This window comes from Pangasianodon hypophthalmus, chromosome 9 (assembly GCF_027358585.1).
Source record: "Pangasianodon hypophthalmus isolate fPanHyp1 chromosome 9, fPanHyp1.pri, whole genome shotgun sequence".
Classification (NCBI taxonomy): domain Eukaryota; kingdom Metazoa; phylum Chordata; class Actinopteri; order Siluriformes; family Pangasiidae; genus Pangasianodon; species Pangasianodon hypophthalmus.
In genome coordinates, this window is record NC_069718.1 from 6048853 (window position 1) to 6071926 (window position 23074).

Sequence of the window (23074 nt, forward strand, 5' to 3'; positions counted from 1 at the left end):
CTCCTTGCAGATATAAAATTGTTTATTTTTGTTTGTATCAATACACATGCGTTACTTTAAATTACTTCAATACATTTTAAGGAATGTTCTTGTATCTCAATGAACAATAGAAATAAGCTTTAAATAAGTCTCTATAATTATGTGTAGAAATGAAATTTTTCTACCAAAAAGCAAAGCACTTCCTGCTGAATCCCTGGCAGGGAGGACAAGAGAACTGTACTGAGAAATACTACTCAACTTAAAGTGTCCGAATGGTACGCACACAAAAGCAGAAAAAATGTACTTAAGTGAAGGTAAAAAAATTGCTGCTTTTAAATATACTTAAGCGTTAAAAAGTAAAAAGTAAATGGAATCAATACTAATCAATGGACTAGCAATGACTTCGGTAGCTAGCCTAACTGGCTAGGCAGCAATTTGCCACCATCACCTCTGACTTACTCATTAGGGATAAATTTATAAATTTATAAGTATAAAACTTATATCCTGAATTTATATATTTCTGTAAAGCTGATTTTGTGTAAATAGCCATTGCTATACAAATAAAATTGTATTGAAGTTCAATCCTAGCTAATGGTAAATATCGGCTATTTACAGGATATTCTACTTCTGATTAAATTGTTATCAGATGTATGTAGCGTTAGTCATGCACATGAGCAGCAAACCTACAGAGATTGAATGTTTACATGTGAAAATGAACTTTTATTATTTATCTAAAACTGTTAGATGATTTCTGTTTTAAAGCAGTTAAACCATTCTGCCTGAAAACTGTCAATCTCTGTAAGTTTGCTCTTCGTATGCATGACTCTCACTACGCAGTCTGATAATGAATGAATCAGAAGTAAAATATCCTTTTAATAATCAATATTTACCATTAGCTAGAATTTGACTTGCCAATTTATGTTAGCTACTGGAATCGATGCTAGTCTAACATGGCATTAGCAAAGAAAACTGGATTAAACATAAAAGAAAACTTAGTTAAACATAACCAGTTAATGTTGGTTAATTAGTAGGGGTGTAACAATACATGATGCATCATGATGCTAAAAACATAACAATGTGCACCATGGAAATCAGCATTTTATTAATTATGCATGTAATGTATTTGTGCTGTTTGAACCCCAGAGGTCCCAATCTGTGTAACCTAAAATATATACCGAAAGCACACTGCTCACATGATCACTTTTAAATCAATTATAAAGCCTGATAGCTCCAGATTGCAATGACTGACACACATACATTATACAGTTACACGACGTGTTATAAGGATCAAAAATACCTCTTCAGTAACTTTCAAAGGTTGCGAAAATCAGGCACTTTAGCCAACTTTGGAGCTCTATTTCTGCTACGGAGCTCATAATATAGGGGAGAATATATTCATTTATTTATTTATTTTTAAGACATGGTGAACCTGTAATACATTTTGTTTACAATGTTAAATGGCTGTTCATAGCAATTTATAATTTATTTAGTTTTATAGACAAAAATGCACAGTTTTGTATTATATATTTATGATTCAGAAATAAAAAAGGAGCCTTTTCAGTCATAATTTTTCTTCATTCTTCAAATTTTAGTCAAAATATTCTGTGAAACAAATTGAATTGAATCATGAAACCAGCATTGTGAATCGAATTGAATCGTGGCTGGAGTGTATCATTACAATCCTACAAATTAGCTAAGCTTAAAACGAGGAGATGCCTCACTTTATGAGTCTGTGTTTACTCACGCATATTGAAACATTGTACTGAGGTAGAGCCAGGGACACTCATCCTCAGGTTCCACACTGCAGTCTGGTGGATTATCAGTCTTCAAATGCACATGGATAGATACAGTCCTAACTACATTACTGCTATGGTGTTGACTCGATTTAGCCCATTTGACTGATGTATTGCGTATTGTCATTGGCTGGATTAGAGAATTTGTAATGGGAACTTTGAAGATAAAAAAAAAATAAGATGTCAAAAGTATTGGAAATGAAAATGTAATGAAGTAAATTATTCAGGTTCAATAATACTCAGGTAAAGTATGAATATGCCAAAATAATACTAAATGTAGAGTAACAAAGTACAATTACTCAACGCTGATTCCTGACCAATCAGGGGAAACTTACAAGCAAAAACAATGTGGTGCACAGCTTTAAGAAAACACAGCTTGCTTTCCATTCTAAGAGATAAAGAGTGAGTGGAAAATGGCGCTATAAAAATGAAAAGTGTACGTACACAACGTGTGTACGTATACAATACAGATCCTGTAATAGCTATTAAGAGATACTGAGCAACAAACAACATTTTATGTTCTGAGCTGTGGGTGTTAAATTAAGCTTCTGGACACAGGACCATCTTCTCAGAAGTTTAGAACACTCTTTGCTGGATTTATGTGCACAGTTTCACCATCCAAGGCCATTTTCACACAGTAAAAAAGCCATTTCTGTGAGGATTGTGTATGTGTGCAGTATAGAGGAGACTGGCTAGGACGATACTTTCTTTTGATTTCAGATCTGCCAGAGGAACTGACTGCATAGAGCAGCACTGATACCACTGGAAAACCTCACTCAGCCACGCTGACCTAATGAAATGTCTGTTTTCCACACAGTTTTTGTGGTAAAAGCATTTCAGTAGCTAATGCTGCGGTTTTTGACTGGAGTAATTTAACGCCACAGTGCTCCCAGCGCTCATACACAGCCACTCTGTGTAGGTGTTCTCTAAAAAAAAACACTTTCTGTATTTGGTTGTGACTCAGCCATGCCTCTGGCAGCACCCTACTGAGGTCTAGCATTCCCCGAAGGAATACGGCGAGACACACTCAGAAAACTGTGGACCTAGCGAGACACACACTAGAATTGTGGACCTAGCAAAGTATTGTAGTGAAGTGTAAAAATACTGTAGCACAGCGTCGAGTGTGTGAACGGCTGTAATTCAGCGACTCTGGTTTTGTAACCGAATCAGCATGGCTTCTGTTGCTCTGTGATGGTTTATCCAATCACATGCAGTTCTGCGAATTATTTTAGCAAAAGGCAGCTCATCAGACCAGAGACTAGCTACAGGGCTAAAGACATTAACTCGGAAAGAGGAGAGCTTTTAAAGAATTTCATAGATTTTGACAACATGGCTTGTTATCTCATCTTGTTATTTCTCATCATGAAGCAGCACTACAACACAAAACATTACCTAATTTACATTACCTAGTCATTACATTACCTAACATTACCTAGTCTAATTTATAGCAATGAACTAATTATTCATGATTAAGCATTAAAAGGTAGGTGATGTCACTATTCATTCATGCCAGCTGCTTATCCAGCAAATTTTAGTTAAATAAATAATAGGTAAATAAATGATGTAGACTAATGAATAAAATGTGACTATTAATGCTAACTAGTCAACACTGGATGAATCCATTGTTAAAAATCATGTCACACATAAAAAAATATATATATATATTAGCTACATGTACAGGCAACCTCAAGAGTATAAAAAAGTTGCACATAAAAAAAACCTAGCTACACATACATGTACCCCAATCATTAAAAAAAAATCATTACGCATTTTAAATTAACAAAAAAAATACAGCAAAAAACAAACAATTTAATAAAAAAACAAATAACAAACAAAAAACACTAGCTACGTTTGCATGCAACCTGAAACATAAAAAAATCATGTTACGTATTTTAAATGAACAAAAAAATACACCAAAAACAAACATATAAAAAAACAAATAAACAAAAAATGAAAAAAAAAAACACATTTACATGCAGCCTGAATCATAAAAAAAATCATTACGCATTTTAAATTAACAAAAAATACACCAAAAACAAACATATAAAAAAACTAATAAACAAAAAACAAACAAACAAAAAAACACACATTAACATGCAACCTGATTTGTAGAAAAGTGAAAACAGTATATATTCATTTGGACTGATTAAAAAAAGGTACATTTAACGCCATGCTACAGAAACACAGCAGTGGTTCTAACTCCCAGTCCTCTAAAACACCTGGCTCGGGTCACGTAGCTACATCAGGTGTGTTACAGCGGGGAAACATGAACCTGTGCAGCTCAGGGCTGAGACACAGCAGCGAGAATAAATGTAGCGTGGATCAGGTGAGCTTTAGATCTGGGTTGGAAGTAATTTGTGCAGGACGGCAGCGAGAGAAGCAAATCGAAATCCCAGCACACACAGACAACTTTACAAATAAAATACACACTTAGAGCAAAAAAAAAAAAAAAAAGTCGACTCTATAATTAAACATGATGAACAAAATCCTTAGCTCATGCTAATGGATTCCCACTGGTTTCGATCACTGTTATCATGGAAATGTTAAAACGGCAAAATGAGTCCATGTTCTAAATATACTACATATACACAACACTGGGTACGTTATGAGAACTTTTATACCGAATTATTAGCTTAGAAAATTGAAATTAATGGCTGGATATCCTAAAACCACAAAACTCTCAAATCATGTCATGTCTGGAACATGTCAAAAATATCTTCTTGTTTCGTTCAGTCTAATATTATGAGTAATAATTAGAGAAATGTGACATGACAGGCTACAATGTTAAACATTACAGTAATAATTAAGGAATAAAACACGTGCTGTTCTAGGAAAATAATCAACAACAGAGTGGTGTGATGAAGCGGAGTTACTGCTACCACCATAAAGCTGACAACAATTACCTTTCTGTATTGATTAAAGAACGCTGCTTTGTACTTTATCCATTTATAGTTACCTGGAATGTTATGGAACATTTGGAAAACGTTCTCAAAGCTACAAAGAGTCGCTCCCTCACCAAGACAGAGCTGTTAGACGGTGAATCCAGCAGTCCCCAGATTTCTGCCGTATCATTAACGTCTATTCATGACAGTAATGGGAAGAAATGCAGCGCACCATTCTGAACTGAAGCTCGCTGTCAATCTTCTTCCTCCTCAGCAGAACATTCAGGCCTCCCTGTCATCTTTCTCTTCATACACACAGATCAGGACGAAGCCTGAAGAGTACACTCCGTCATGCAGCACCTTTATTTTCTTTGAGCTTAATTGCATTTTCATACTGATCTGAGAGGTGAGTGGACTGGATGACAGGCGTGCTGGTGTTTTTTTTTTCTTTTCTTTTCTTTCCCTATTGTAAACTTAAGTTTAAATCAAAATCCATTAGATCTGCGTAACCTCATCATGCTTCTGCACATCTAGAATTCCCAATTCCCGGCTTTTACAAGCTTTTACACAGCTTTTACTAGTTTTATATTAAACTACCTGTATCCTAATATTAATGTTTATTTCATATGTTTTTGATAATGTTTATAATAATGTTTTTTCAGATTCACAGAGCTTTCTGTTCCTGAACTTTCCACCACTAGAACACAGTAGGTCTGAGTTGACTTCGGTGCCTGGACCCCTAAATATAACACCCGGTTTTGAGAACTGCTAATCTATATGATTGAAGTATGTCAGAAAATGACAGAAATGACGTTTATATCCAGAAACACAGCAAAAAAAAAAAAAAAAAAAAGATAGCAAACAAAACAATGCTACACATTATACAAATTCTTGTATTAAGATTCTTTCTTTTGTTTCTCTTTGAACTCATTTTGCATATTCTAATATAGTTACATTCCCTCATTTCATTGCCAGATGTGTCTACTTCTTTCAACACATGAAAGCACTGAAAAAATAGAATAATTTGCCTTCATGAAATTACATAAAAAATATGATAAATATCTAGAAATTTGTGAGATAGTTCTGTCAAGGTAAAGGATTTTATAAGAAATACATAATGGTAAATATTAGACATATCAATCCAAAAACGAAATGTTTTTTACTCACTAAAATATTTTTAATAATTTAGTGTAAGTAAAATTACACTGCCTGATCCGTCCTGATGCCCTACTTCTGGCTGGAGGTCTCATCTGTTGGAAACCACTTGCTGATGCTGAGGATGAACTCCAACACGGACAGCTCAAAGATCAATGAGATTACTATGGATGGTACACTTAGAAACCATGAAGATGGCTTTGGTCTGCAGTTGATATGAAGAGTTTTGCTACGATAGCTTTAGCACTGCGATTCCCACAAACAGTTTTGCACTCAAGTCTCCATCAGTGAACAGTGGATAACTTCAACAAAACAGACTTCATGTGGAAACTATAATGAACTTTCATGGTTACGCACTTTTGTCCATGTAGTACACCGTTATAGAAGGGAATTATTTATAATGGCACTATCCGGTGACACCCAGATGAGGATGGGTCCCTTTTGAGTCTGATTCCTCTCAAAGTTTCTTCCTGATGTCATCTAAGGGAGTTTTTCCTCACCACCGTCGCCTCTGTCTTGCTCATTAGGGATAAATTAATAAATTTTAAATTTATATGCTGAATTTATACAGTTCTGTAAAGCTGCTTTGTGACAATCTCCATTGTTAAAAGTGCTATACAAATAAAACTGAATTGAAATGAAAATTACCCAGATTTATTGCACACAAAAATGGGCTGTTATTTTAAGTCACATTAGTAGATTAGTACACTATATGGCCGTAAGTATGTGGACACCTGAATGTGTGTTTTTTTTTGAACATCTTATTCCAGATTTATTCCCCCTTTGAATTTCTGAAGTGTACAGCTATACGTTCTGCTTAGTCAAATGCTGCAACTGATAGGACGGCGCTTCACAGTACAGATGGATAACGACCCAAAACATATGCGAAAGCAACCCAAGAGCTTCTTAAGGCAAAGAAATTAAATGTTCTTAAATGTCCAATGACATCAATCCAATTGAGCTGCTTTTCACTGAATGAAGACAAAACTGAAGGCAGAAAGACTCACAAACAAGCAGCAACTGAAGATGGCTGCAGTAAAGGCCTGGCAAAGCATCGCAAGGGAGGAACCTCAGCATTTGGTGATGTCCATGGGTTCCAGACTTCAGGCAGTCATCGACTGCAAAGGATTTGCATCCAAGTATTAAAAATAATCCTAATGTTTATGATTATGTAAGTTTCTCCAAGTACTCTTGAGCCTGTGAAAATGGAAGGACTCTGTCAAAAATGGCTGTAATTCCTAAATGGTTAATGAAAGTCTACACTTCAATCACATCTTGATTGCTTCATTTCAAATCCATTGTGGTGGAGTACACAGGGAAAATTAACAAAATTGTGTCATTATCCAAATACTTATGGACCTGACTGTACTTTGGCAATATGGTGTAGAACAGTTTATTTTAGGTTTTTATTTACTGTCAACTCAGGTTTGTCGTATTGAAAGGACAGATTTCCAGTTTGTGCAGCTGGGAACTTCCCCATCTGAGCTCCTGCTGAGCAGCACTGGAGCACCACAGGGCTCCACAGGGAGCCATGCTCTCCTCCTTCCTCTTCACCCTGTACACCACAGACTTTCAGTACAGGCCAGAAATTTTCTAATGACTCTGTGGTGGTCAGGTGCATCAGGGATGGACAGGAAGAGGAGTACAGGGACCTGGTCAGCAACTTCGTGGAGGGGTGCGAGAAAAACCATCTGCGTGGCCAAGGCCAAGAAGATGGTGACCAACTCAATGTGGCTAAGACCAAGAAGATGGGGGTGGACTACAGGAGGAAGAGGACCACAACCATCATGGTCCGGACCTTGAGCAGGTTGACACCTACGGATACCTTGGTGTCCATCTCAATAACAAGCTGGACTGGAAGGTCAACTCAGAGGCTGTGTACAGGAAAGGGATGAGCAGACTCCATTTTCTGAGGAAGCTCAGGTCCTTTAATGTTTGCAGCAAGATATTAGGGATCTTCTACCAGTGTGTGGTAGCCAGTGAAGTGTTCTTTGCAGCAGAAAGCTTAGGAGGTGGCATCAGAGCTGGAGATTAAAAAAAAAAAAAAAAAAACTCAACTGATCAAGAAGGCCGATTCGGGTTGCTCACTGGATGGTTTTGAGGAGGTGGTGGTGGAAAAGAGGACCTTCAGTAAACTCACAGCCATTCTGGACGATAAACAGCATCCCCTCCATGACCTACTGCTGAAACAGAGGAACTTCTTTAGTAGGAGACTCATTCATTTAGTAGGAGACTCATTCACTGCCATCACACTGTACAACAGCTCATCACTGTGCTGGGACAGTATTTTGCACTGAGCCAGTCTTAGGATAAGCTCATCGGACAATCGCTGAACTTTACCACCATCCACTATTGATATCCGTATGCACTGCCACTTCACTTCCATTCTGCTTTCCTTTTCTCATAATCTCTCTTTACAGTACTGTATATCCCAATGTTTACACTGCTGACAATGTTTGCACTGCACTGCCACTTTAATTCCACTCAAATCTGCTGCTTATAGCTAGAGTGTTTACATCCCACTGCACTACCACATCACACTCTCACACTATTCTTCTTTTTATATGTATATTTATTCTTATTTTGTTTCATTTGTAATGTTAAATTACTTTCAGTATACTTCTAAATCAGTGCTGCTCTCTCTCTCTCTCTCTCTCTCCCCTAAAAACATACAGCAAAAAACATTTTTATCCCTGTTTTTTGGCTCACTGTGTCCTGAATATGGGTTTCAGCCAGGAATTTCATTGCTTCGCTAATGAGCAGAGCTGTGTGTGTTTTTTTAATCCCCCCCCAGGTTGTCTCTACGTCCGTCTGAGATATCTCAAGAACAAGTGGTGGAATTTACATTGAGTTATAATCACAAGCAGCAGATGAACGGATTCGTTTTTGGAATCGATCCAAAGAGGGTGAAGGTCACAGCAAGGTCAAATGTCTGGAATAGTTTTTAAAATACAATTAGTAACAAAAGGGCTAGTCTTGTGGGCGGAGGCATCCCTGTCGACACTTGGTGTCAAGTTCTATTTGCTTTTTTTGCAATGTAAGAGAAAATAATCTTTAAAAATGTTAATAGTATTAAAAACATAAAATTTATATATCTATACGCAAACACACATAAAAGTTAAAAACGGACACAGACTGTCATTGAATATATTTATTTTTTTATTTAAAGGAGATACAACCTGTATGAAAAGAATCAAATGATCAAGCTTGTTCACGGCAAAGCAGAAACACTGCGTATACGTGTGTAGTGTTTGTTTTGTTTTTTAAAAAAAATAAAGCAACTCAAAACCAATCTGATCAAAACGCAAATACGCAGATTGTGATTTTAATAAAGTTGCAAATGAAATTTAAACACAAACTATTCAAACATCCTTTAACCTTCTCTCAAGTCACTTTCACTCAAACCACCTAAATATTTCTTTATTTCATTATAGATACACTCGAGTGCAGCAAAGATCAGATCCAACATGTTCCCTGCTTTCACTGCTTTCACTGATGTAAAATATATTTTCCACCATCACAAAAAATGAAGTCGAGATGAGAATATCCAAAAAATTCATTCATATTCATTCCAAAAAAAAAAAAAAAAGCGAGAACAAATGACAACTGAACATTAGAGTTAGGTTTAGGTTTCTGTCTGCGTTTAATACACTGAGTGACCGAGAGACTCGGGTGTGTGTGTGCGCGTGCGCATGTGTGTGTGTGCGCGTGTGTGTGTGGCATGCTGATGGGCAGAGCAGTGATTTGGGGGCCAATTTTGGAGTGGATGCTCTCATTTAAGATCAATGGTGCTTGGTGGCTCTCGGGGATCGACTTCAACCTCACTCGAGTGTTTGCGGCTCCGACTTCTAGCCAAAAGCGTTTTTTAAATAAGGACGCTGCAGATTCATTTTTAAACAAGTCAGAGAGGAAAAGGACGCCCCTGAATCTGGAGGAATGATGAAATGGAGTAAAAACATAACCGTGAACTGGCTAAACAGTTAAAGTTCTAGCGTAAGCAACAATTTCAGGTTGATTTAAAAATACGCTAAATATACGAATGTTTCATAAGCTCCTTTTAGTGTTTTTAAATCAATGGTTAATATAAAACTAGTTGCAAAAATATGAGTAGAAATACAGGATAGACACTTACTTTGGTCTCAAAACTAAAACTGTCTTGTCGAGAACTGGGCGTTCAGACGCTCTGGAATTATTGCATGTGATTAAGGAAGTAAGGCAATATGAGTTTGCATAGGTTTGAGACTAGAAAATGTTTGAAGGCTCATAATATCAAATATCAATGAAACAGAACTAAGTAAAAAAAACGAATAAAACATTTCAACAAATTAGGAAAATAATCAGTACAGAGTAGAAGGTTTAAAAAGTTCCCTCATCCATTTTTTTTTCTTATACCTGCGTGAAAGGAGAGACTGGTGTCTAAAGATGATCTCCGAAGAACGAATGCGTGGAATAAATAGACGCAGGAGGAAATAAATCTGTAGCTTTCTAACGCAGAGGAATGATCTCTGAAATAAAAAAGCAGCCCACATGGATGAATCTACAGCAGTGGTTTAAAGCTAACCGTCCTGCACAGCTTTACCACGCCTCATTGAGCTCATTACCCGAGACGTGGTGTGGGAATAAGCTCAATCAGGTGTGTGTGTTATATCAATTTTCCAAATCTAAGCATGGTGCAGGTCAGGACTGTGTGAGTACTGAATATGGTGCTGCTTAGATGCTATCCATGGCCTTGAATTCGCTCAGAGCCTGCACTGGGTTGATGTGCTTCTTCTGAGACGATCTCTTCACTCTGTTGGTCTGGCCGTCGTCCTGCTTCTCACGCTTCACCAGAGGCTTCTTCTCGGGAGCCTTCATCTTCCAGGAGATGGCTGGCATGTTGAGGTTCTGCATGCCCTGGGACTTCTGGTACTTGGTGGAAGCCACGTATGATGCCTTCACAGTGGACACCACGGCGTTCATCAGGTTCTTGGCTGCTTGGATCAGAGACATGGCGCTGTCCAGCTGCAGAATGAAACAACCAGGCAGTTAGGAGGAGTTTATCTTTTTAACAGCTCTGCTTTAAACATGTTTTCATTTTTTAACAATAAATGAAAAGAACAGTTTCATGCTTTTGTTCAAAATTTAAGTTCAGAATTGTTATATATTTATTTATTTATTGTTTTTTCATTATGCCATTTTTCACACCAGCAACTGGTCAATAATTAAACCACACTTCACTTACAGAAACAGCTGCAATATTGTTAAATTTAATTTTATTACTTAAACAATGTAGAAATCTGATTCTCTAAATAGTCACATGAACATCTAACTACTTCAGATTTTCTCATCACACTGAAGTCTGTCACATTTATCATCATTACTGCACAATTTGCCCCTCAGTGCCACATCTCTCACACTCACACACACACACACACACACACACACACACACACACACACACATACACACACACACACACAGAGAGAGAAAGAAAGAAATAAAGAAAAGGAAAGGAAAGAAAAGAAGTAGAAGATAAGACAAAGAAAATTAAAAAGAAAAGAAAAAGAATACGAGAAAATAGACTAGAAAGGAAAGAGAAAAGAAAAAAGAAGTGTGTGTATTCTGATTTCCTGTGAAAAATCTGTAGAGCGAGTAACGAGAGCATCAGAAACACACTGAAGCGGTAAGAGCATATATCTTCTGCACATTATTATTATTATTATTAGTAGTAGTAGTAGTAGTAGTAGTATTCTTTATATATTTAAAATTTATGTAAACTTTATTTCCATAGTAATAAAAAAATTAAAAAGCCACTTTTACAGAATAATAATTCAAAATAATTTTAATTTGTAATTACAATTTTGCTCTCAAAAGATTCTACAGTGAAACACATCATTATTGTAATCCATTAGACTTATGACAGTAAGGACCTGAGAGCTGCAGGTAAGATATTGTAAATATACAGGGTATATTTCTCAGTGTTAGATTCACACCTACAGTAAAAAGCACAGAGATGGTGAGCTGGCGTGAATAAACACTATATTGTGCTGTGACTCTCTTTCAGGACGCAGTGTGTGTGAGTGCAGTAACAGGATCGAGGGCACTGAATCTAATTGGGGTTATTAAACATGAAAAGGCAAGACTGCCGGCAATAACGGCGTAACCGGACTAATAATGCTTGTGTGATGTTTAATTTAGCACAGTCGAGAGTGAGACGATTATTATACAGCTCGATGTCCTCTTCAAAAAACATCAAATAATCAGACACAAAACCTTCACCTGCTGCTAAGCAATCGATGATGAACGGTGTTAGCGGAGATGCTGGTGTGTGCCAAGCTCATTTACACTGTACATACGGACTTTAAACTAATTCAGTATGTTGAAGCGTCTAACAGATACAATCACAGGGAATGGTGGCGTCTAATTAAATGAAGATGATTACATGACATTTACAATGTGCTTTGAAAACTGTAAACCAATTACGAGGGTTCTCGTCTGTTCCTATTGAAATAAGATGGTTTTAATGTTTTTGTTTTTAACTTTCAGTGTTTGGCGACTTTTTAAAGGTCAGTGACATTATCATGAAAAGAAAAACGTATACAATGTGGTACGATCTGAGAAAGCTTGAGAAGATAAAAACTTTCATGATGTAAATCCAGAGGTGTCAACACTGCAAACAGGCAGAGAGGATAGCTACTTTTTGTTCTTCTTCTTCTTCTTATTGTTATTATTTTTTAGACTCACCCCAGACACGACGAGCTCTCCTCCCAGGTTCTGCACTTCGGCCTTCACCTTGCTGCAGATGTTGAGCTGGTGGCAGTAGAGAGCGATACGCTGCAGGTAGGCCAGCAGATCCTGCTTACATGCTGAGTCAGGACACTGCGAGAGAGAGAGAGAGAGAGAGAGAGAGAGAGAGAGAGAGAGAGAGAAATACAAATCAGATAGTGCTTTGTGTACATATTTATGACCAGTGGGTTTAGCCTTGATTAGCAGACTTCGCTCCACATGGCTCTAGGGACTCGATTCCTCATGCCTTTTACTCAGGTGTGGGGGGATAATCTGATAAAATGAACAAAAGCTAAAAAATAATGAGTTTACCAAACAGGACAGAGCAGGAAGAAGAATGCTCTTTTCACAGTGAGATAAACATCTAATGCCTAAAATCAAATCAAAGTCAAATGCTGTGTGTTTTGTTGTATCAGATCTCGGGATTCTGTGAACAAATAGCTTTCTTGCTGGCAGACAAAGTGTTAGAAAAGCCATTTTCATGACAGTGAAGAATAACACAAAGCTGAGAGTGCAATGTAAAGGTGCCAATTTACTTGACAGTGTGTCATCTGTCTGAAAGCAGCGCTGCATCCATGTGCATCAGTACACCAGCTCTATAGTCAGATTTAATCCTGGCTGCACATCTGTAGCGTATAGCTCTACACTTCTATATAGCATCAGTACTCAGAGCTGATTCTGGGTTTGGTTGGAGGAAGACATGTTCACCGCAGGTCTATTTTCACGAAGATGAATTCCTTTCTGGAGTTTATACATGACTTCTGATACACAGTCCCCTCTGACTACTAATACTGGAACGGCAAGTCCGATTCTTTCATCTTTGCTGTACACTGAAGACATTTGGGTTTGAGATCAAAAGTTGAATATGAGATGACAGATCATAATTTCAGCTTTCATTTCCTGAAATTTACATCTAGACGCATTAAACAACTTAGAACATGGCACTTTGCCGTTCCAATACTTTCTTAGGGGAGTGTATACTACAGGACAGGAAGGATAAATTCCTTGATTGTTGTTATTAATGCTCTTATTGTGTATATGATTGACTATGATGAAGTGCTTCTTTACTTTGGCTCAATACTCAACATATCAGATGAAGCTGAAACTGATAAACAGAAAATGTGACAAGTTGAACCAAACATATTATAATATTCAAAGCCAGGCCACAGAAGTGGATTCCTCTCATATACGAGGACCAAAATATTCTCAGGACTGGACCCAGGTTCAAAAAGCACACTTCACACTTGAGCAAACAGAAACCAAAAACCGTAACTTTATATTTAAAGCTGAGCGATAACAGTATATCATCAATATCATGATAAACTGTCACAACATGCGGGGATCATCAGTACTAACTTTTTCACAATTCTTTTTTTTTTTTTTTTTTTTAAAGAAATTCGTGATAATCTTGTTAGCAAATCTCAGTATTACATAAGCAGTAAAACACTTGGGAATGTGCTGTTACACGAAAATAATAATGACACAGTGGTGCAATGCAAAGCTGATTATTTTCCTATAATGCAATGCCCCAATGTGTTTTATTCCTCTCGTACCACAGAACCAACAACTACAATTATTTTTATTAAAGAACGTCAAAGCGTACGATACTGGAGACTCCTTCCAAAATTGCTGAATAAAAATATGCGAAAGCCTTTATGTGAAATATAGTTTCACTTTTATCAGACAGAAAATAAGAGCCCATAAATAAAAGGACTGCTAGTTTCCTCAGTCATGCTGGGTTACAGACACACAGAGAACATCGCTCCTGTACATTTACAGCACTTACACTAACACTATGAAGAGACAGGTACTTATTCATAATTTAATCAAACCAGGCATTCAGCTGTGTCTTTATTCCATTTTAGAGAGTCGTGCTGAGATAATGTGTTTGGAAAAAGAAATACAGCGTTTTGAACCATAACCAGTGTGTAAAGACAGATTTCTCTGCAGGCAAAGAAATGTAAAGAGAGTACATTCTGTAAAGCAAAAGAAAACCCAAGTAAAATACTCAGTGTGTGTGTGTGTGTGTGTAAGAACAAATATTATGAGAAAGATGTAACAAGAGAAACAGAAAGAGGAAAAAGATGGAAAGAGAGAGAATGAAAGAGAGAGAATGAGAGAGACAGAGAGGAAAAAACAAAGAGACAGAGAAAGACAGAAATACAGAAAGACACAGAGAGAGAGAGCGACAAAGCCAGAGCCTTAAAAAGATGGAATGAGAGAGAGAGAACAAATTATCAAAAGAGACAGAGAAAGACAGAAAACCACACAGAGAGAGAGAGAGAGAGAGAGAGAGAGAGAGAGAGAAACTCTTACTTTTATGCAAACACCAGCACTGGCACCAGACCATTTTATTTCTTGGAAGTTGTGGCTGTTAATTATAAAAACTTGCCAAGACGCTTAAGGCTTCACAACACAAACTCCATTAAGAACATCGAAATGTGCAGACACTTTCACCTAAAACGCTGCAGAAGACCAGGAAAATATAATATTTATATATACATAAAGTTGCAGCTAGCAGGGCTAAGCCCCTGGGTCTAAAATAAAACAACAGAACGGTTCAGTTTTGGCATCAAGGTCTTACAGCGGATGCTTCTGGCCAGCACAACCTACAGATGACAAATAAACACACACAATAGAAAGGTTTCGTTTTAGCCCAGACTGTGGATTCATGCAGCCTATCAGTGGCAGTCATGTCATGTGAATACACACAGTGACACGCCCCCTAAAGCACGCTTAATGCCTAAAACCGAACACAATATACCTACACACTATTCGTTTTTCTGCATCACTGCCCTTTGCGCTTAGTGTGATCTGTATTTTCACCAGGATCAGAAAAGTTTGCAGAACAGCATAAACATGGAGTGTAGCCCACAAGCAGCAGGCGAGTGTGAGTGGGCAAGCTCTGACCTCCGAGCAGAGTTCTTGGCCATACTGTGTACTGAATCAATAACATATGATCTGCACTGAGTTGCTCCACTAAACCTTGGCAGCTTCGCACTGACTACACTTTTGTAGCCGGTGTAATGTTTATCACGTCCAACTTGTTAGCGCTTAGACATTGCTGACTGTTGACTAGACATCATATGAGCCATCCATCATGTGAATAAATGTCTATAAACGATTAGTTAATGAGGTTTTCATTTGCATTAACTCAGAAACTGAAGTGATGCATCATTGTAGTGCAGTACTGTCGGTCTAAATGCAAGGGCACTCATAAAAATGCACATGTTTGTGTTAAACGGTCCCTGTGACGACTGCTGTTTTCCTCTTCAGGAGGAACCCAGGTCTCAGGAGTGCTATTATGTCGTGTTTGATCAGCCTGCGCACTCCATCTTCTCTCACGAGCTTCACTTTTCTCTCCATTAGCTCAAACAGCATTAATAGAAAAGGCTAAATTATATCAATCCTCCTGCTGCCTTCTTGCCCATGTGTCAAGAGAAAGCTCATGGTGGAGTCAGAGAATGATCCAGAGAGATTAGTAGACAGAAGAGAAGGAGGAGAAGGAGGAAAGCAGTGAGAAAGAGAAAGAGGGAATAAAGATAGAGGAGTTAGCAGAGGAACAGCAGTGTGCTAAAATGTACACTGTTCAGCATGCTAATGAGGGACGGGGCTCGTGCTGAAAGCGTCGCTTGTGCACATCCACTCTGAACAGGAAACACAGCACTGCCTCGACCACACACACACACACACACACACACACACACACACACACACACACACACACACACACACACACACACTTGCCTGTACATGACACAAAACATGATGAGATGTTTTGTTTCAATTCCCATTTTATGTAGAAGTCATATAAATGCTTTATATATGTATAGGAATAATAGTTAGAGAAACATGATGGAGAAGTTGCTGTCTCACTGCACTGATGAATGTAAACACTAACTCTAATACCATTTCAAAACAGAACTGTGTCATAGCGCTGAAGACAAGGAGTCCAGCTGCATAATCGGCTTCAGTAAAGAGTAAGGATTGAAACTGTCCAATCTAGCTTCAAGTTATAATAAATAAATACATCATTTAATAAATAAAATATTTTTTAAGAAATTGACATTTAGCCTCCAATCGGTTTCATGTTCTACTAAGTAAGTGAGTAAATAAATAAAATAAATCAATAATTTAAAATATTTTTGAAATATAATTGGCGTCTTTCTCTCGGTTCCGATCAGTTTTAAGTCTAAATAAATAAATAAATAGACAGCAAGACAGACAGACAGACAGATAGAAAAGTTTAGCATCTTGCTCTAGCTTCCACTTAGTTACTTGTTAGAACTTGAAACTAAGTAAGTAAGTAAATAAATAAAATTAAATCTTGCTCTAGCTTCCACTCAGTTTAAAGTTATAATGAACAAGTAAGTAAGTAATCAAGTAAACAAATAAAATCAATCAATAAAGCACTCAATACATCAAAATATTTAAAATAAATTTTGGGATCCTAATCAGGCTTCCGATTAGTTTGTAATGTTGTAATGAAGGATTGGATAAAATGCAGATGAGGACAGCAGTTTGTCTTATTTGGCTGAAGCGACATGTTGGCGATTCATCCGATTCCACAACCGGATTAACTATCCACTGCCACCCTGGCCAGGATAAAGCAGTTACTGAAGATGAATGAATAAATGGATTTTAAAAACACAATACATTTAAACCAATGCCCAAAAACACAATTCTGATCATTAACGCTGCTTTAATGGGAGAATGAGGAGGAAAAGAAAGACTGTGCTTGTTTAATAGAGTAAACACACTGCCAGTGACGGTGATGCTGGCTGTGAGGTGGCAATACACCCTCAACGAGACGCCAGTTCATCTTCCCGCTGCATCACCTGATTCACTTTACGATTAAATAAAAACTTTCACAACACCACTGTGACTACGTGCAAAGCAAAGCAATCCCATAATGCACCAGCTACAAAGGTGCCACAAAGTAATCCTTGTGAATCTCGGCGTAATAATTAGCATTTACTGGATCATTAACTTGTTTGATGAAGTTGGAGTGAACGGTTTTTAGAAACAGTTAAAATGATGGCAGTCTGCTATTATGTAGAATTTTTCCCATCTCTGCTCATACCTGCACAGGTTTCTCCTTCGCTTGTGTGTCTGAGCGTCTTCTGAATCATTTTCTACCTTGGCTCTAGATGTTGATCTTCAGAATAGAGACTCTTTACGCTATCTGTCTCTAAACAAACAGGGCTCAGTTTTCCTGATTCTCTCATGAGAAGAATCGCAGGCAAGCGCAGCGCTCCTGAAGAAGATATGACAGCTGCCAAAGTAAAGGAAGACATTTCACATTTTGCAACTTGGCATTAAAACGTCCTGCTGTAAAATGAGTGAGAAGGTCGAAGTGCATCAGTGTAAATGCCACGCGGCTTGATGAACTGCAGCTCTAACGGCAGAGGGGCAACACCACTACACTGACCTTCAGCACACACACAGAGGAGACAAAATGCCAATCCACCACAAAATTCACCAACTACTTATTATTATTCTCATCGTTCCTATTGTCATTATATTCATCGTCTACACAACACTTCAGGATGGTAATTAGATATGAAGCATTGTAAAATATTCTTTTGTTTATTTTAAGTGACACGTTATCTGATATTCATATATTCATTATGAGTCATAATGGTATGTTATATTATTTCATACCACAGCAGCTATTGAATATTCAATTCTGATTGGTCAGAAAGTGTTTCTCCTTCTAGTGTGTCATTGTTTCTATAGCAACAGCTTGTTCAGATAGACTTGTATGGGGAACGCTCTACATTAAACCGTTTAAAGTGTGTGTAATCACTGATATTGTCAAGTTTTTCGGTAAGGAGACGTTTATTTAGCATTTATGGAAGGAGTCTCCAGTGTCAGAGCTTTGTAGCAGTCTTCAGGACTGACGAGTTTATGCTTTCTGGTGTCTTGATAAAACGACAAGCTGCTTTTTTGGTCATTAATTTCAAGACCGAAGTTAAAAAAAAAAAAAGAAGGGAGGTAGTGAGGGAAAGAGCGTTTATAGCTGTTATAACACAGGATATAACACAGGAACTTGTTTTGCGGATGTTCTATAACATTAAATGCAACTATAAAGCCATGATAATTTTATAATAAATAAAAAAAAAAAATGCAATTGTTGGCAAACTGCTGCGGTATAAGATTCGTATGTAATAAAAGTTTCTAGTTTCCATGGGAGCTGTTTCAGTATCTCAACACATCTACCCAGAGAGAACTAACAGACGGTGCAGCAACAAAAATCTACATTTTGTCGGGACCTGAGCCAAATTAAATATCAGCTAATAACTGGAAGTTAAATGTCAGAAGAGAAAGAGAAAACGATAATTATGTAGGACATGAGAATTCTTTCATTCCTGTTTGCCACCCCCTTTCAAATCCAGCCCGAGTGTGGAGATGAGCCAGATATGGAGTTTGATTTTCATAAAGTAACGAAAAAAAAAAAAAAAAACGAACAGTCAGCAAAAAAATCCTTTGATGACTCTGCAGTGGTGATGAGCTGAATACACACAGAGGCAGTGTTGTGACTGCTCACCCAAGGTGTGTGTGTGTGTGTGTGTGTGTGTGTGTGTGTGTGTGTGTGTGTGTGTGTGTGTGTGTTTAAAAAAAAAAAAAAAAAGGCAACACAGTATGGAGTGTTTGGACACTCTGTCTTATCTTTCTTCACACTTCTCTCTCTCTCTCTCTCTCATTCTCTCTCACACACACACACACACACACACACACACACACACACACACACGGCCCATTCAGACTTGGTATTAACACTGTCACAGGAGATCGGATCACAAGTGGTGATTAAGAACTCCCTGAGAGAAAATGATGAAGCAGTTATAAATCTTTAGAAGTGGGTAGAGTTGCTGTACTCTGTAAAAACTGTACTCTAAAAGCATACTCAAGTAAAACTACTGCTGCTTTAAAATAATAAAGTATGACCTGAGCATAAGTAAGAAAATATCAGGTAAAAAAAGAAATGTTTCCTGAACAAAGTCCATGCTGAACTACTGTAGTATGATGCATTATATTACAATATATTACAAACTACCTACCACCGTTTCCCAAAAGTGTAGTAAGACCATCGTAAATGGCGCACTCACTCTCCCTGTCAATCACTGCAACATTAGCCAATCATGGCTGTCTTTGAGCTCATGTATGTGGAAGAGGGCAGATAGAGCTTCCCTCTGAGTGCTACACTTCCCTGCGAAAAGATGCTGCTGGCTGGTTTTACGTGTCATGGAGGAAGCACGTTAGCCTTCACCAACCCCGCTTGGTAGCTGTTGTATGATGGGTAGAGCTGGCTGGTGGGTGGGAATTGGCAGGTGACCAAAATGGGGAGAACATGGGAGCCAAAAAGAAATACAATATGTTGCTACTTTTGAATATAACTCATTCTGCAGTGATGGTCTTTATATTGGGATTTAAAATACGGTATCAAGCTTAGACGAGACTTTATGTTTGGCAGGCTGCATTCACTGGTAGTTTTACATTTGCACTGTATGTCATAAGACAAGCAGTCAGAAAGCACGCAAATAAATCTCCATACACGAGCATCAAAACCCTGTCACAGGCTAATTATAACACACTCACACACAAACACACTCATTACATACATGATATTTGACAGTATATTTGAGGTTACAGTGGTCACGCTCATTAGAGCCGTGTTTGTGAGAGACTGATTTTTAAATCGTCAAACTGACAGCACACACACACACGTGCTCGCTACATAGAGGAACTAAATTTATAGATGCAACTCACATTTTATTTATGTTTGTACTGCCCTCTATTTTTGCCTGTTTTTTTAAAACGTGATTAGACGAACAAATCCTGCACAAACACCATTCAGCCAGATGACAGCATGAGTGAGTGCAGCTTTAATAAACGATATGAGAGTCCAACAATTTATTTAGGAAAGGGTTAATTATAAACATAGAGCGAGTTTCCATTTGGTTTTGGCTAGTAGATTGGTCTGGGATTGAAATGTCATTCAGTTGCTTTTGCCAGATTTGGCGACCCTGGTATTGATGAAATGTGATCGCCGAAGACTCCCACGTGTAAACGGTGTTAATACGGAGTCTGCACAAGATGAAGAATCCAGAACTGTTAACTCATAAAACTCTGTAATCGATGGTTCATTTATAAAAAAAAAGTGCTTGTTAATAATAAAGTGTTTTGATATTTAAAAAAAATAGCTACAGATGAATTTTTAATAGAGAGATTTTTAATGTAATAGGAGCGAAGGGAGCATCACTTTATGTAGCTAATGCGTTTTATATTACATTTAAATGGCTCTCGGATTTGGAGCGGCTAAACATAAAGCCATCACGGACCATGAAAATCAATCAGGGGGCATTTGGAACAGAGCGATAATCCCTGAGCATTTACTCCAGACAATTACCCCACACCCATCACTGTGAAGAGACGAGACACTGAAGCTGATCCATTTTACTGTTAAAATGCCTCAATCTGACCGACTGGATAACAGAAGTGTTATCTCCAAAACAGCAGGTCTTGTGGGGTGTTCGCGGTATGCACTGGTTAGTACCTACCAAAAGTGGTCCAAGAAAGTACAACCGGTGTACCAGCGACAGGGTCATGGGTGCACAAGGCTCACTGATGCGCGTGGGGAGCGAAGGCTAGCCTATCTGATTCGATCCCACAGAGGAGCTACTGTAGCGGAAATTGCCAAAAATATAATGCTGGCTAGGATAGAAAGGTCACAACACACAGTGCATCACAGCTTGCTGCGTATGGGGCTGCATAGCTGCAGACCAGTCAGAGTGCTCGTGCTGACACCTGTCCACCACTGAAAGCACCTAAAATGGGCATGTGAGCATCAGAACTGGACCATGGAGCAATGGAAGAAGATGGCCTGGTCTGATGAATTACGTTTTCTTTTGCATCATATGGATGCCTGGGTGCATGTGTGTTGCCTACATGGGGAAGAGATGGCACCAGGATGCACTATGGGAAGAAGGCAAGCTGGCAGAGGCAGTGTGATGCTCTGGTCCTGGCATTAATGTGGATGTTACTTTGACATGTACCACCTACCTAAACATTGCTGCAGACCAAATACACCCCTTCGTGGCAACGGTATTCCCTAATGGCAGTGGCCTCTTTCAGCAGGATAATGCGCCCTGTCACACTGCAAAAATTGTCCAGGAATGGTTTGAGGAACATGACAAAGAGTTCAAAGTGTTGACTTGGCCTCCAAATTCTCCAGATCTCAATCCGATTGAGCATCTGTGGGATGTGCTGGACAAACAAGTCCGATCCATGGAGGCCCCACCTCACAACTTACAGGACTTAAGGATCTGCTGCTAATGTCTTGGTTCCAGATACCACAGCACACCTTCAGAGGTCTTGTGGAGTCCATGCCTCGATAGGTCAGAGATGTTTTATATTACACAATATTAGGCAGGTGCACACATAGCACTGTTGAATTCTTAAATATGATTGGTCAGAAACTGTTGACTTTCCATAACAGAAGCTCTGACACATCAGGTTTTATTAATTAAATATATTAATTGTTCTAATACATATCTATCGTTTTTAACAATCTAAATTTAATAATGAATAGATTAAAAGCATTTTGTTATTTAACAAATAGAAAAACCTGGAAATAAGGAAGGAGTTTCCAGCATTAGCATTTTGTAGCATTCAGAGGCAAAACTACATTTTTCAACAGTGGACAGAGGAGTTTATGCTTTCCAGATTCTTTGTAACATAAAAACCTGCATTTTTTTTTGGTCTTATTGACTTTAAGAGAGAGAAAAAAGAGGCTGGTGAGGGAATCGCTGCTATAACATAAGTGAGAACAGGAACTAACTTGTTTCACTGATGTTCCGCAACATTAATGTAACTATAAACAAATAAAAATCTCATTCTTTAATAAATAAAAACCTGTGGTAACAGTAACTCAGTATCATTGAATATTTTCCTAAAAAAAGCACACAGCAAGTGTTTTACTCATTACTTATGACACCTTTCGTCTCTACATTTGGCATTAAAGAGTGTAAAGACAGTCAGGAACTGTTTCTCACCTGAGCTTCAGTCAGATCAAGACGGATAGCAGACGGAGAGATGGAACGTTGAAGACAAAACGGAGACTACAGTTAAGCAGACAGGCTAATAGGAATCTCCTTTCCCACACATCCACACCAGCTTTCCTGATAACTCGCACAGAATCCATCAGACTCCAAAATGCCTCAAGCGCATCAATCCTGGAGTCCCTATACACCCCACTGAGTGAGCTGATGGATGAGGCGCTACTCTGTGTGCTGATTTAGGTGTGAGTGAGTGCAGGAAAACTGCAGCTATGCTTCCTATTAATAAACCCTGCATCATTCTTGTGGCATCTACACTGCTGTTTTTCCCGAGTCCTGACTGTAAATTCAAACCCTCCCTCATTAAAGAGGAGGAATGCAGTGGACTTCTGGCAGCTAGGGTACTTCTAGAGGAGAGGAAGTGAAGTGTAGTCACCGC

General features: G+C 38.2%; 1 protein-coding gene across 1 annotated transcript in view; it reads right to left on the reverse strand.

Annotated features, from left to right (window-relative positions):
- Positions 1 to 8945: 8945 nt before the first annotated feature.
- The window catches only part of ctnna1 (catenin (cadherin-associated protein), alpha 1), a 128103-nt gene continuing 113974 nt past the window's right edge, over positions 8946 to 23074 (reverse strand). Inside the window, exons 17-18 of the mRNA XM_053237137.1 lie at positions 12533 to 12667; positions 8946 to 10810 (exon numbers count right to left, since the gene is read on the reverse strand). Of these exons, the coding sequence (XP_053093112.1) occupies positions 10520 to 10810; positions 12533 to 12667 (426 nt within the window). The 3' untranslated portion in view covers positions 8946 to 10519. The remainder of the gene's footprint in view (positions 10811 to 12532; positions 12668 to 23074) is intronic.